This window comes from Centroberyx affinis, unplaced genomic scaffold (assembly GCF_046629955.1).
Source record: "Centroberyx affinis isolate AG114_WGS23_722 - 3 ecotype Tasmania unplaced genomic scaffold, CSIRO-AGI_Caff_v1 ptg002815l_1, whole genome shotgun sequence".
Lineage (NCBI taxonomy): Eukaryota > Metazoa > Chordata > Actinopteri > Beryciformes > Berycidae > Centroberyx > Centroberyx affinis.
In genome coordinates this window covers 27,669-43,594 of record NW_027280959.1, presented here as the reverse complement: position 1 = coordinate 43,594, position 15,926 = coordinate 27,669, and the positions used below count along the sequence as shown (strand labels likewise).

General features: G+C 41.8%; 3 protein-coding genes across 3 annotated transcripts; 2 read left to right on the top strand and 1 right to left on the bottom strand.

The window, feature by feature from the left end:
* The first annotated feature begins 662 nt into the window (after nucleotides 1-662).
* LOC139658020 (uncharacterized) lies at nucleotides 663-4,414 on the top strand. The gene is made up of 5 exons (XM_071536030.1): nucleotides 663-1,193; nucleotides 1,586-1,692; nucleotides 2,252-2,323; nucleotides 2,812-2,958; nucleotides 3,232-4,414. The coding sequence occupies exons 1-5, from the start codon at nucleotides 1,181-1,183 to the stop codon at nucleotides 3,586-3,588; spliced, it is 696 nt and encodes a 231-aa protein (XP_071392131.1). The 5' UTR covers nucleotides 663-1,180; the 3' UTR covers nucleotides 3,589-4,414.
* Nucleotides 4,415-5,550: 1,136 nt separating this feature from the next.
* Nucleotides 5,551-10,389, top strand: grwd1 (glutamate-rich WD repeat containing 1). The gene is made up of 7 exons (XM_071536027.1): nucleotides 5,551-5,764; nucleotides 5,897-6,014; nucleotides 7,253-7,415; nucleotides 7,587-7,797; nucleotides 8,424-8,569; nucleotides 9,033-9,224; nucleotides 9,775-10,389. The coding sequence occupies exons 1-7, from the start codon at nucleotides 5,551-5,553 to the stop codon at nucleotides 10,081-10,083; spliced, it is 1,353 nt and encodes a 450-aa protein (XP_071392128.1). The 3' UTR covers nucleotides 10,084-10,389.
* A 191-nt stretch (nucleotides 10,390-10,580) lies between these two features.
* Nucleotides 10,581-14,214, bottom strand: cdc42ep5 (CDC42 effector protein (Rho GTPase binding) 5). Its single transcript, XM_071536016.1, has 2 exons — nucleotides 14,068-14,214; nucleotides 10,581-12,770 (listed from the first exon to the last, which is right to left on the bottom strand). Exon 2 carries the CDS (start codon nucleotides 12,766-12,768, stop codon nucleotides 11,827-11,829), a length of 942 nt encoding a protein of 313 aa, XP_071392117.1. The 5' UTR covers nucleotides 12,769-12,770; nucleotides 14,068-14,214; the 3' UTR covers nucleotides 10,581-11,826.
* Nucleotides 14,215-15,926: the final 1,712 nt, after the last annotated feature.

Genomic DNA, 15,926 nt, shown 5'->3' with positions numbered 1-15,926 from the left:
ACGGGGCATCTGGAAACGGCACTGCTTCTTTTGGCCTGTTTACAAAGCACATGTTCAGGAACAAGTCCTGTGTGACTCAAGGAAATAACAGTGCTTCCTTCCTTTATTGATCAACTCCTCTTCCGAATCGCACATGGTGACGCAACGCAACCTGACATGACAGGCCAAAACATAGCGGAGAGGATGACAGCTGCGCACCAAGTGAGACATCATCATCAGACCCTCCACCACACTGGATCATATTTTCACAGTAATTACTAAAGATAACTCAGTCAGTGAATGACTTGCAGGTTTTGTCATGCAGTGTTGCAATTTAATTCTTGTTTTATGAAAATCCCTTGTCATGTGATGATTAGTCAGGACGGGTATTGTGTACCGGCTCTGGAGGGAAAAGGCAAGTGGATCCACAAGCACAGAGGTGTGGGGGAGAGTAGAAATGAAAAACATACGCTCCAACTGCATGACTAAGCCTCCTCGGGCCTGGTTTGGAGGGGGAGGATGGGGGTAGGGGGTGGGGGTCAGGGAATGAGAGGGAGCAGGGGGAGGGGGCTGGGTCAGTCAATAGTGAGGTAAAACGTGTGGTAGTGGGAGGGGCTGAGACTTAAAGGGAGCAGACAGCAATCCAGATTTGATAGCAAGCACTTTCACTTTGAGCCCAGCCTCTGTCTGAGTAAGGATACACAGAGTGCCCAGAGGGAGGGAGAGGGAAGAGCAGGCCTGTGTCTCTCTCGCTCTATCCATTAACCAGTTTCGAGGGAGAAAGGAGTGATTCAAATTAGGCAGGGCTGGAAAATTCTGGGTCAACAGGAACAGAGAAAGGGGAAAGGAAAGAGATATGTTTTGTTTTTAAAAAAAAGCTACGGCAGGGAGAGACTGCAGCCAGTCAGGCTCAAGTGGGAAAATCCAAAGTGAGAGCAGGATTGCGTGTCAGGATAAAGGGGGCTGTATTTGGAAAGTACCAAAGGAACACAAAAGGAAGAATTTTGAAAGAGATGTCAACAAGAAGACTGGAGACTGAGCAGTGAAGGAAAAGACAGCAACGCTCTCTGTGTCAAAGACCTCAAGAAACCACAGAAGAGGAAACTTTGTCTTTCACAGACTGATACTGAAAACCTATCTGCAGAGTGACTGCTCTCAACAAGAGAAATGGAGAAGTGTCCATTCTTAGAAAGATAAAAGGATGTCACTGCCAGGTGAGAAACATTAACTTTGTGCATATTAAGGCATTTTTGACAAACTTTGTTTTGCAAATCTATAGAAAAATAATTGAATAACAGAACTTATTATTAGATTGTCCAGTTTAATAATCAGTAAATTAAACACATTTTTTTTGACAAGCTTGTCTTGTTAACATTGAATTTCCAGTGCGTTAACATTCATTATATTGGAGTTGGGTCAGCAACAGGCTCTGTTTATATAGTTCCTGCACAAATAGCTAATTGAAGCAGGAAATGAGGTGATGTTTCTTAGTAAGTATGCCGTTTGAACGGACCTTGCAAACCACAGAAAGTTTCCACCAATTAATCTGAATCTCTCTCCACCTCTGTCTCCTCCTCCTTCCTTTCTCTCACTGTCTCCCAAACAGTTTTGCTGTTGCTATCATTCTTGACTGTCCAATGTGGTGGATGTGACTTTGACTGGGAAGGTGTCAAAAACATTAAAACAACTATTGACTCTAACCCAACTGGATTTGTAAGTTTAACACTGATTTTACTTGGCCCTCTTCCCACCTTGACTGACTGTGTGTACAGAGTCAATCATTCAATGTTTCTAAAGTGTAGAGGATCCTGTGTTAAGAGTAAGAGTAAGAGTGTTATCATGTTGTCAACCAAAGAGTTACCTTCTATCCTTTAAAAAGTACCATCACTGTTATCGATTGTGCAATCAATGATTTTGTAAGTGGTGGTCAAAGGGTGGAGGTGTAGTTTTCAAACAAAATCTTTAAGTGTCTTTGAGTATCTAGAAAAGCACTATACAAATATAATGTAATGTATTATTAAAGAGATTTAATTGACCAAATGAACAAAGTTCCATACCTTGACCCTTACAGTCAAACTTTACTGTTCACCATTCACATGCCCAGTAACATAAGGTCAAGGGGATCAAACAATGCACTATTGTTTCACCTTTGTAGTTATATTGCTCCATAATTTACCAGTCAAGTATTGTCCTTTTCAAACTCACAGTTTAATTGACCTATTTCTTCATCTATCACTTTATTCACATCTTTGTCTCTTTTTTTTCCTTCTAGCGGACAGTATTTCCTAAAGATTACTATGTTGTGCACCACTACAAAAAAGGCATGCTGTGTGACACTGATCCGGTGAGTTGTTACATCATTTACAAAGGAAACATAAGGATTATATATACACACAATAAATGGGTCATAGATCTTAAGTCTTACAGTATTTTTCCACATCAAACTTGTCCTGTGAGACATTTTAGTGTTTTTTAACAGGATGGCCATTAGCTTTCACCTAATCTTCATGGAGTTTTTAAATACCAGATGATCAAGGCTCCGTGTGAGCCCTTGCTCTGTGTACCCACAGTTAATCTCATCGATCTGAGATTATGTTCTCTTTTCTGAAAACATATCTTCCTTCCAAATTGTCTTGGGTTTCATCTGTTAGTGGTTGTGTGATGTGATTCTTGTCATGATTTGTCAGAAGTGTTGTGCTTGATAAAGTGTTGCTTCTTGCTACTTTTATTACAACTTTTTTGCTTTGGCAACAGATACTGAAGTATTTAATGCCCATAAAGCTCATAAGAATATTATTTTGAATTTTGATTTGGTTCTTTCTTTCCCTCCAGTGTTGTGTGTTTCCCGCTGCAGTTGTCCTCTTGGATTCCTGGCATGTGCTTCTCAGAAGCCTGTACAACGAACACCTAAATCACTCCTTCATCTTCGATCTAAAGCAAACACTGGATAAAATTATAAAGAGGAACAAACATACAGAGGTATGAATTAAAAAAAAAAAACATGTTGTTTCATAGACAAGGTAACCAATGGCCAGAACTGTCTCACATTGCTTGTCATGTGATTGTTTACTGCATTCATGACCCTGTTGGAATCATTATTCAATTTATTATGTGAACTTAAGTAAAGTACATTCATCTGGGACATGTATTTGTTTTCCTGTAGACAGATCTTGTGACCTGAAACCTCTCTCTTACTGTCTAGTGCATACAGACTGTTTGCTCTAACTTCTCTTCTCTCCTCCTTTCTCACAGAGGTTCCAGGAGGAGACGGATCTCTCCAGCCTCCCATCAATCCGGTCCTCTCCAGAGGATCTGCTCAGTTTCACCTCAGAGATTTTCTCTAGGTGGCTAAGGGTTGGGTGCTCACCCTCGATTGAAACATGCTCCCTCCCCACTCTGCCCCCCTCCCCTGCTGAGAGGGAAGAGCTCGCCCCCTCCAGAGCCAGACTCTTGACCACCCGGGCTGTCAGCGGGTCGGAGGAAGGACAGAGGGAGAACATGTTGGACATTACACAACCGCCGGTCAACGGTGGTCCACTATCTCTATCCTTTCCTGCTCCCGTCTGGAGCACTCTGCCATTTACACTTTATTGGTGGTTGTTGCCATAGTTACTAAAATGGATCTCTTTGATGATGCACACAAAATGCAAAAACATTTTCTGGCACTGAATGATTGTTTCTCACATGGTCTTTGTGTTGTAATGCCGTAAGCTTTGTTAATATGAAGTGACATGCACAGGTTGCATTAACTGTCCAAAGGTAGTTAAAATAGTTGAGCTCACTGCACACCAGTGCTCTGTAACAGCTGATATCACACTTATAAACTCATAACCATCCTGTCTAGAGCAAGCCACGAGCTCCAGCTAGCTATGCTCTTTGTGCTAACAAGTGTTAAAATGCTGGGCGAGCCTCTGCACATAAGCCATGTCTATTTGATGTGAAATTCATCACTGTTTACAAGGAATGTTTAAATGTCAGATATTTTTGTCCATATACGTTTACTTTTGTACATAATTGTAAATTAAAGCCATTTAGATACAAACATTGTCAGTTGCTTTTTAACTTGTTTTAGTTGGTGTAAGGGTTATCTGGGAAATACTATCCCCAGTGTAGCAACTGTTATTTGGGTTCGTCTTTGCTGTTTGTTCAATAAGAAGACTTTCAGACTCATATTTTGTTCTGCTAAAGTAGTTAATATTTTATTTGTTTGAGGCATTACAGTGAGACAGACAGTAAGACATGGTTTGTAAGGCAGAGTCAGGGGAAGCAGTTTGTGTAGAAGTCGACATGAGGTCAACTATAAATCATCTCTGCTAGCTCACTGAAAGATTCATTCCAACCGAGCGAATAATTAATTACTATGGTGTAACTCTGATATGTGTATAACAACCTGTAAGATAAAGTACAGATGAGAGAGGAATGCACTTGAGCGGGGCTCCAGACCGTCATGCTCTTCATGAAAAATAAAGAGCACACTTTAGTGTTCATACTTGCCCCTGCATGTACACACCCACGCATGTCATTTGCAACATTATCCTCACTGGGCCCTCTCTGCTCTTTCATAATCCATAAAATACTAAGCATATGTATTGTTGAGTTCTTTTCCAAGGAATCTAACATTGTTTTGGCCCCTAGCGATCGACTTTTGGATTTCACCTATTGAGGTTTTACTGGCCTTTTTTTCCAGGGGATTTAGACTTAATGTAAAATTCCTGTGATTTACAGCAGGTCACATAAGGTAAAGAGGAGATATGGGAGTATAGGTCAAACATGAAATACAGCGAAAATAAAAAATTACAAAGAATTACATCATCCTCCCCATAGAAAACAAGGGAAGGGAACGCAGAAAACAAAAGTTAATCTAAAAACAAATGAAAGTGTACCATTCTTCTAGGCTGCACATTTGTATGCAAGGTTTTTTTTTGTTTTTCACAAAACCACAAAGACATGTTGTGCCCGCTGCGTCGTATCAGACTAATTTGCAGTACCTGTCACTGAAGCACACTGCAACATTCAGGCTGCCCACCAGTCTATACTGTTCATTGCCAGTTCTGAGGCGGGCTGCCAAACTCCCTGTTCCTCATTACTGGGACAAGGTTTACTGACCCCAGTCTCAGGGCCAGGCCAGGCTCTGTGTGACAAGACCTTACAACACATTAGGTAACGTCAGGACCTGCACAAGTATAAGAGTCAGTCGTAACTTTGAATGCATGCTTGTGCTCAGTCTGCATGCACCAAACAAAAAAAAGCAGTCCTTCATACCATCTAATTACTGACACCAGTGAAGAAAATGACCCATGCATCCCCTAAGAGTCTGCAGTGCCACCATTCCATGAATATTCAAGTTTAGAAATCATTATAGCTGTGGTGATTTCCGAGGCAAATGCTTTCAAATAGAGCTTGATCTTTACTGGCAATGTGGTTGGATGAGCCAAACACCAGAGGGGCCAGCTGAATTCCCGTAAACGGGGGGAAGCGAGGGGGACGCGGGGCAGCATGGGAGGGGTGTGGAGGAGGTTTTAAACCACGTGCCGAGTATAGCGGAAGTAAGCAAACTCTGCCTCTCTCAAGATGTCTGCGCCCGGGGAAGACACGTTTACCGAGGAAGCAGGGGAGATGGAGGAGATGGACGAAGCCGGCAGCGACGAGGAAGAAATGGAGGAAGAGGGGATGGATGGAGAGGGGGAGAGCAAAGTGTACGTGCCCGGTATGCAGCCGCTTCAGCCGGGAGAGGAGCTGGAGATGGACCGGTCGGCTTACCGCATGTACCACGAGTGCCAAACAGGCGAGTTGACACAAACTTTAGCACAGTTAACGCCAAAAAGCGTAGCACTGTCTATATAGAAATGAACCAATCTGTTTATTACTGCTGTCATCCGAGACTTATCGCTGTCTCGCGTGTGTTGTGTCTGTCCAGGTGCTCCGTGTTTGAGCTTCGACATAATAAAAGATGGGAATGGAGAAGGAAGGGAGCAGTTCCCCTTGTCCATGTTGCTGTGTGCCGGGACACAGGCTGACACCGCGCTCAGCAATAGGTAAGCTGCACAGTGGCAGTTAGGAAGTACTGCTGGGATGGTAATTACACTGTGGCACCACCATCTATGTTGGTAGCTTGGAGACAAAGTAATTGTAACGTACCTGTTGTCCAAAGTGTTCACTCTAACGTTAATAGAGGCACGCACACTCCAATATTTCACAGTCAACAGCCTTTGTTCATGCACAATATATTGCAGCTTTTCTGAGACTGGACTTCGCTTTCTTACAGTGTGTGTCATGTCAGTTTTATATTTATTATTTTCAATAGGTGTTCAAAACAAAAGACAGTGTCATAGACTTCCTACACGCAATAAAAAACAAAACAAACAAAAAAAGGATAATTAAACATAATCAGAAACAATAAAACAATTTTAGTGGTATCAAAAGTACACTGGTCATGTCGTGCAAAAGGAAAGTGCCTGGAAGTAATGAGATAAGATAAAATAGCACTTTATTGATCCCCTTGTGGAAATTCAGGTGCCACAGCAGCAATTGACGGACAAAACCAAAGAAGTAAAGTATGTCAAGTAAAGGTAATAAAGAAATAAAGGAAATAGCTATTAACATAGAATAAAGGTAGTAAACTTAATATACATGAGTTGCCGATTTTTAGAAACACAGGTTATTATTCTCTGAGTAGGGGCGTCAGCTAAATGCCTGAAATGCAAAACTGTGAAGGCGTTCAGGGTTCAGTCAGGTTTCATCCTGGAGCAGCTTTCCTTCTGCACCTCTGCTGTAGTGTGGAACCTGTTAAACAGCATGGCTCGTTTATTGCAGAAGGTGCCAGTGGTGGAGGCCAGATTTGGACATGACTAACCATGTAAAATAAACAGCAAATTGTTTTGGAAGTGTAAAGGGTCGAGGTGTAAACCACAGTGCATGTGGCTTGAATTTGTAGCGCAGATTCAATGTGTTCTGTTGTCATCCACATAGTATGGGAAGGTTCCTTTCAAAGTATAATCAGTTACTGATGACCTTTTTTTAAAAAGAGTATAAAAACATTCTCTTTTTGTAAAACTCTGCAACTCATTACTTCCAGGTTCTTTGGATTACTTGGCATCTAATTACTAATGATGCATACAATGACTCCTACTGTACAACTCTTAACTATCCTCTGCAAACTTTGTAATAAAATCTCTTCAGGTTATTCACCACTCTGAAATAATGGAATCAGAGAGTTGGGCTACTTGCACCATATGTCCTCTTATATGCCTTTTTATTTTTTACCTTCTCTTAGACTTCTCGTCATACGCATGCATAACCTTCATGGAACAGAGAAAGAGAAAGAGGGGGACGAGAGCAGTGAAGGAGAGAGTGATGAAGATGAGGAGGATGAAGATAAGAAGCCACAGATGGAACTGGCCATGATGCCTCACTATGGAGGAATTAACCGAGTCAGAGTATGTTGTGTACCATTTCTATGCAAACATTTTTTTAAATATATCTATCCCTCTCTGTGTCCACTATCCTATAAAATATCAAAACCAGCTTGCAGAAGCTATATTTTCCTAAGTTTCTAAATTATGTGGACTGTTTTGTTTTTTTTGTCATCTTTCTTTCTTTACTTTCAGGTGACCCAACGTGGAGAGCAGTCACTGGCTGCTGTCTGGTCAGAGAAGGGACAGGTAGAAATATTTGATCTCCGACTTCAGATGGAGGCCGTCCACAGTTCTGCAGCCATGACGGCTTTCATCAAGCAGCAGAAGGAAGCCACGGCCCTCTTCAGTTTCTCGGGCCACATGACGGAAGGCTTTGCAATTGATTGGTCACCTAAAGTACCTGGTAAGTGAGTCTTTTTCCTGCATTGAAATTTGCAGAGTGGTTTAAGACAATCTATTGAGAATTTCGAGGTTGGTTTACTTTACAATTCCAAAAGCAGTGAGTCAGTCTTTCCAGTAATCAATCCAAACCACAGAAATACAATTCTTCGTTTTGTCACACTGATGCACGGCCTGGAGCAGCTGCACTAACAGTGCGTGGGAAAGTGACTTTGCGCATTCATATGTTCTTCATGTTTGTCTGAAACTTAGCATCAAAGTGAGCTTTATATTATGGTAGCCTAATCTCTGGGAAATCTTCCTGTTTATTGTCATATTCACCCATTTTCTATTTAATTTTCTATGAAGCTGCACATTGGCGTGATGTCGGCGATTGTAGGACCGCACAAGCTCTTCTTTCTTTTCTGACTATGGAGAATAGAAGTGCTTGTACACAAATACTAGATCATTACTTTCTAAGGGCATGGGAATAAGATATTTAAAGCTTAAATTTAGCAGAATTAGCCTTAAGCATGTAGATGGCTCATATTTTACACAACTCTAAAAATTTTGGTTTGAATGAGAAGTATAATACCGTAATGTGTTTAATGACACAGAGGTTAAAGTGTTCTGCCTCTAATCTCTTAATAGGTCGTCTAGTCAGTGGTGACTGCAAAAAGAACATCCATGTGTGGGAGCCGCGGGAGGGAGGGACTTCATGGCAAATCGACCAGCGGCCTTTCAGCTCCCACAGCAAGTCCGTGGAGGATCTGCAGTGGTCTCCTACTGAAGCTACAGTATGTTTGTACACACAATGGTAACACAGTGGGTCAAACTGATTGAACTGGTGGATGCTGCATGATTGGAAAGTGCTGCAGTAACACAGTCATATTGTAACATTTAATTCATGCATTGACTAGAAAATCATTGAGCTACTTCCTGGTATGTGGCTGTACAGCACACCAACCTAGAGCTGGCCCATGCATACTGCATATTTGACCTCTACCGTATTGCCTGGTGTACGAGCGCACACTGTATTTCCTTATGCAGGGATCTTGGGGACACAAACGAACAAACACAAAGAGCTCTTATACAGATGCTCCTCCCTCCCACGCACCTAATAAAAAGACAGAATGTATTTTTTACAAGTGGTAATAAGGTGAAGTTCCTTGTTTGGGAGGACCATAAAGACCAATCGGGCTTTGTTGTGTAAATATTTAATCTAGTATCTCAGATTTTGTACTCTCTCCTTTGCCCCAGGTTTTTGCTTCCTGTTCAGTGGATCAGTCGATCCGTATCTGGGATATTCGGGCCCCGCCTAATTCCATGCTCTCAGCTAATGAAGCGCACACGTCAGATGTCAATGTCATCAGCTGGAACAGGAGTGAACCATTCATCCTGTCCGGCGGGGACGATGGCCTCCTGAAAGTGTGGGACCTTCGGCAGTTTCAGGTAAAACCAAATCAGTACCTTCATCTGTAGTTATGCAACTCATGATAGCCATACAGCCATTATATCAGCATACTCTCATGAGTTATTACATGTTTGCTGTGTGACACTTGGAGTAAAGATCTACCTGTTGGATTGGTTTGTGTTGTCATAACCTTCCACAGCATTTCACCATCAGTGCTACAAGAAATAGTGCACAGCTCCTGAGTATGGGCAGTCATAGCTTCTTAAGCCCCACTTTCATCATCAATCATCTGTATTCTATCTTGTGCATGTTGCTCAATAGTGTAATTACTGCAGTTGTTGCCTCCCTGCCAACACAGGAATGTTTTTTATTTTACACAAAACATGACAAAACACTCCTAGACCCTGGCACTTGCTTGTCTCTACTTGTGGAAAAAGAGGATGTTTTTGTGGAAGCAGAGCATGTTTTCCTGCAGTGCAAATTTTAGGATTGTTACTATAGAGGCCAGTGTGACAGAAAACTGCCCAGCTGCTGTATGTGAAGAATGCCTGTCACCTCTGAGCGTTCTTGTTTGACCTGTCCCTCTAGTCCGGGCGGCCGGTGGCGAACTTCAAGCAGCACAGCGCTCCCGTCACCTCCGTGGAGTGGAACCCCGTGGACTCCAGCGTGTTCGCCGCCTCGGGAGCGGACGACGTCGTCAGCCAATGGGATCTCTCGGTGGAGTCGTGTGATGTGGGTGCGAGGGCAGAGGGGGTGAAGGACCTGCCCCCCCAGCTGCTGTTCCTGCACCAGGGACAGTCAGAGGTGAAGGAGATTCACTGGCACCCGCAGGTACCTGGTGTGATGATCTCCACTGCTCTGTCCGGATTCAACTTGTTCAGGACAATATCTGTGTAGTGTGTGTGTGTGTATGTGTGCGTGTGTGTGTGTGCTTGAGAGAAACAGATGGTTGTGCCAATGTACATGAGTACATATTTGATGTGTATGTGTAGTAAATCCATATATGTTGCATCATTATGGAGCTTGTATTAATGTACATAAACAACACAGTAGGTAATATTTCTTCTTTTGACATGTAATGGTCAATGTAGGCCCCATGTTGGGTTACAATCTTTCCTAGTGATCCTCCAATCTGTATGGTTTACAGATGATTGAACTATTTTATGCATTTGTAATTGCATGCTTAAAATAAAACTATTTTCAAACCGTAGTTCTGTATTCTTTACTCTCCTTGACTTCATACTACTGTTTTTTAGGAGAGAATGTAGTCTGCTCGATTTGTATTTTCTTTATTTATAATGTAAGAAAGCAGAGGATTTCTTCATGTCCAGAGGCCAGACCTGAGAATCACATCCTCGCCTTCACAGATTCACACTGAACAGTGTTATTCTGTTCGCCAGCTTTGCGCAAGAGTCTTTTCAGAAAATGATTGAAGTCAAAGCCGAGCATGGTGATCAAGTTCATCTCCCAATTACATTGTTTTATTGTTTTCATTGTAATCTTTATAAATCCACAGGATAGCATGTAGGGAAACAAAGACAAAACACTTTTCTAACACAGAAAGATGTTTAAACCAGCATTTTCAACAGATCAAACTAATGAGCATAATGTTCTCTCCCCTTTTACAGCATTGTTTAACAATTTGTTCCAAAAGAGACATTACATAAGCGAAGGCATGTACAAAAATACACTGTTTGTCCTGATCTACAATCTGACAATGGTCTGTAAATAAAAGATTGTCTTAGCATTCATAGTAGCTCAACCCCACAGCCACAAAAAATAAGAGCTTTGGCAACTATAGTAACAAACAAACAATAAAAAATAACTGCAACTGAAAACAGATGGGCAGTTATAAACAGATAAACAGACGAATAAAACAGATTTGATTTGATCCGATCCAGAAGTTTTCATACTGCACATCAATAGATTTGGAATGTGAGAAATTCACAGTCATTTACGATACAGGATACCTTTATTTTCTTACAATATTTCTGGACTGGGGACCATTTGATTGTAAAGCTAGTCAAATGCATTGAACATCAAGTGATGACATGGAGATTGTAATAAACATGCAATATGAAAAATAACTATTAATACAACGCTATAGGACAGAGTAAAATAATGTAAGTATACAGCTCCCTTTAAGGCACCATGATATAAAAACTCAGTAATAAACATTATCACCTATTGTATGCACTTTAGATGACGAAAACATCTGACATAACATAAAAAATATCAATATAAGCATCATTCACTTAGCCTGAATTAAACTTTCCACTGAGCATCAGTTTCATAGCAAACCTTCCAGGTGCATGAAATGAATCAAAGTGCTACAAACCTTTCACTGTAATAACTCAATCTAAGCAATATTTTGCTTCTTTCTGGTCCAAATGAAAAAGTCTGTTACAAATCTGCTACCCATGTAGATAAAATATAAAGAAGTCTTTTCCAGTTGAGGAACTTCGTCTATGAACTGTATAGCTTTCATTCTAAGTCTTGAAATGTCCAGTTTGCATTCTGAAATATTCTGTGTAAATCTCCCATTCAAATTATACTAGACTGATGAACTAAATAAAATAAACTGCAATTGATTTACTTGACAGCAAAGATCTGTTTTCATGGGCAAACCATGCCTATCCCCTATAGACCGATCTCATCATCGAACTCATCCTCAAATGTGTAGCCCCTTCCACAATCTCCCGCCTCCTCCTCCTCCTCGGAGTCAGTCTCTGAATGGCAGTTGTCAACCCTCCTCCTGTCCAATGAGGTGACTCCTTCATACTCTGAGCTATGTGATGAGGCAGGACTAGGTGGCATATCCTCTTTGTGATTGGTGAACTCTGCTTCACCTCCTCCTACCAGGTTGTTGCCCCTCTCGCTCTCGCCCGCTGTTGGGCTGCGACACTCCAACTCTTCCTCATCCTGGAAGTCAAAGCCCTGACCTTCCTCCTCCTCAGACACCTGGCGAATGATCTCCTCTCGCTTATCGCTGAATCTCACTTTTGGTCGTAACCCCTTTGGCTTGATCCCATTCCCATCTGTTATCCTGCCGTCTCCCATCTGGTTTCCATCTAGCCCAACCGAGTTCTTCTCATTCAACTCATTCTGCACACTCACGGACATCTCCTCCATCAAACCTTTTCCCTGTTTTGTTTCCACTGTGGCACTGTGGTTAGTGGGAGCAAACACCTCTTCCTCGTTGGTGTTTGTCCACTCAGAGTCAAGTCCCAGTCCGTCCATCACACCCAGAACATCCCCCAGGATAGACGGGCCCAGATCCAGGTCCAGGTCGAACGAAGACACGGACTCAGAGTGCTGCAGATCATTGTCCTGTGGGCTTCCCAAGCCGTCTGTTTTAAGATCGCTGTGGTTGACTGGCATCTCAGAGTCAGCAGCTGGCGGCATCCCAGGAGCGCCGAGGTCAGAGCTGGCTGGGCTTGGGCCGTGAGTGGACAGGAAGGAGGTGTCACCGAAGGCGTCGCCTCCCCTCCCAATGTGCATGGTGTGACGGAAGTCACCCAGCGGGGCTGAGATCATGGTAGGGTCCAGGCGAGGGGCCCGGGATGACTTGTGCAGTGGCATGACTGGAGACAGAGCAGAGGGCAAGATAGAGAGAGGATGAATGGTAATTTATTTAAGTCAGCATAGATTTGAATGAGAGATAAAACACAGAGCAAAAGAGGTTACATAACACAAAAACTGGAAAGAGAGGGAGGAGAGTGAAAGAGAGACCACAAGAGGCATGTCAGGCTGGAACATGTATGTGTATCATAACATGGTGGCAGGCATCTGTAGGCTACTCACTAGTATTTTCACATTAGATAATTAAGAACTTAAACAGGCCAAATGCTACTTTGACAGCCGAAAAGCATTTGCACACCTGAGTTGACAACAGTCACAATGAAACACAATACCAGAATATCTGTATAGTTCTAGATTATTTTGAAAGCAAAAACGCAGCATAAAAAACACTAAATGCTATATTCACTAACCAATGAATTTTCACTGAAAAAGTCATTGGCCCTCTTGGTGACCCTGTCAGCCAATAGAAACTATCAGAGTCTGTTCAGCAGGGACAGACTTTGTTGGGCCTCTGTTGAGTGACCTTCTACAACAAGCCAGCATAAAAACTTCACCATGTTGTGCAAGATTGTGGGAACCCAATGAGTCTTTTGGCACTGGCGCTGCCGTGAAGGCCATGCTGGGACTTGTACGTGAGACACACGCATGCAGCGTTAGCACATACTTGTCTCTAGATTCCTACCCCGAGGGAGCACACGAAGAAAAACAAGACACTAACTTTCTCTTCAAAAAGCTGAATCAATAATACTGAAGCCCCCGTGTTGGGCCGTCTAGGTAGGCATATGTATCATTTGCTATCAGCATGACCAAATTATTTCTGTAGAGGCCTATAATCGGTGTGTATGAATCAATCTATTCTATGAAACATTTTGATGTTGACACCACACTAGCCTGACGCACAAAACTTGAGCTGACTTGAAGCAGAAGACATACTAAGACGTACTAACACTGATGTATTATGTGTGTGTGTGTGTGTGTGTGTGAGAGAGAGAGAGAGAGAGAGAGAGAGAGAGAGAGAGAGTGTGTGTGACAGAGAGAGGGAGGGGGGGGGGTCAATACATATCCCCCCCCCACCACCACCACCACCACACACACACACACGTCATCCCACCTAATAATTTGAGGACATATTATGTTAGTCTATATGAATAATAGATTATATAAGTTATATTAGGAGCGCGTGGGGATAACAGCTTATTGGAGTAAGCAATGAGAGGAAAGGCTGTAAACGTCTCCTAACTCTGCTTATCAAGTACCTGGGTGAGCGTTACCAAAACATTAAAAGTATGGAAAACTTACTTTAAAGTGTATACTCTGGTTTTTGGCTGGCTCCCTCCTCAGTATCCAAATTTTCATCTGGCTTTTTTTTTTTTTGCTTTAGCTTCCCTCGACTTTTTCCTCGCTCTTTTTCTCGCCGTCGTTTGTCTGTGTGAATTTTCTTTTCTTTTTTTTTCCTAAGGGATGGGCATGGGGTAAGGAAGTGACGCGAACAGTTATTAGGGAGTGAGTGTTGGATGAAAGTTATAGTTGTCGGTAGGAGTTAGAGTCAAACCACAGTTTTAATTATAGCGAGACAAAAGTAGCAACTCTCCGCAGACTGCTTTTAAAGAGAGAATATTAAAGATATTTTTAATAGAGAATAATAAATATATATATTAAGACATGTTAAAATTGTGAGCCAAAGTTCATCAAGCCATATTGAGAATACAGATGACTAAATCTATCTCTAGAAATGTCTTGAGATAGTTTTTAACTTTGTTACTTTCGTGGTAACAATGATTTTTAAGATGTGCTCAATCACAGATCTCATGTTATTATGGAAATATGATAGGCCTATAATACAGCTGCGGGTGGCTGAAGCCTCATTGGGCTGAACTCACACTCTATATATTAAAGACTCTTCTTCAAAGTAGTTCTCAGTCTCCGGTTAAGCATAATGGCACACCAGGAAACCAGACAAATTCTGTGCATCACACAGAACTTATTACGATGGGTTTGACTTGAAACTCACTGCAATTATGCAGTCTTTTATGGAATGTAGTCAGTAAAGTCAGCCCTCATGCTGCACCACTTAGTTGACAACAGCACAGTTTTTTGTTTTTTTTGTCCTTTAAGGGTGTGACTGTGGGGCAGAATTAACTCATAATTAACTTCTCATTCATTCGCTCATACTGCCAGCAAGTCAGAGATCCTCTTGAAAGAAGACTGAGGAAAAAACGGGAATCTGGGTCGTCAGATTTCAGCAGGAGAACAGTAGAGCTGCTTTAAGGAGCCCACCTCATTCAATTTCCTCCCATGGGTTAGAAAAACAGAACAGCCATTACCAAACCGAAGGTATTCATACAATGGAGCAGGGTAGTGAGTCATTGTTTGTGAGATCCTCTCACACATGCTCGACATATTTGTGTGATGACGTACCCAGAGTTTAAGACGAAAGACTAGAAGTGGAACAAATTAGATACACTCGGCAGGCACATAATATAGTGTGGGAAATAGACTGGAAATTATATAATTGTATCTGTTACAATACCTGTCTCAGTACCTGAGGTAGTGTGAATTTAAAAATGTTCCCTATATCATATGAAGGCATTGGGCAGTTATTATTCAGTTTTATTTATTTGCCGGTTACACATCCTGAAATCAGATGATGTTATAATACAACTTTCTTGCATTTTATTGAAACCGAGGAGGAAGACATACGGACCTCTCACCCAACTTGAGGGTAACAGGCTATAGGATAAAATGTGAAGGGCTCTGCCAGACAGGAAACGACTCAATCTCTCTCTCTCTCTCTCTCTCTCTCTCTCTCTCTCAAATTCAAATAAGCTCTATAAGAGATTTCTTACATAGTCATAGCACTGAAATAGTAACACATCAACAGCAACACATTTATTTTCAATAAAAAAGGGTATAGAATGGCCTACAAATATTAGGCCTGAGAAGTAAACTAAATAAAACAAAAAATGGCATGACACATAGTACAATAGTGAGGAATAAAATTAACTTATATATATAGTATATATATGAGCTTCAGTCCCTTTGCTGTCCCTATGAAGGTTATGACAAGTAGCCACATATTTTGCTTCCAAAATTGATAGGCCAATCTGTTGATTCCCCTGATAGAAAGTTTATGAAGATCTGTTAATGTGTCAAATTCA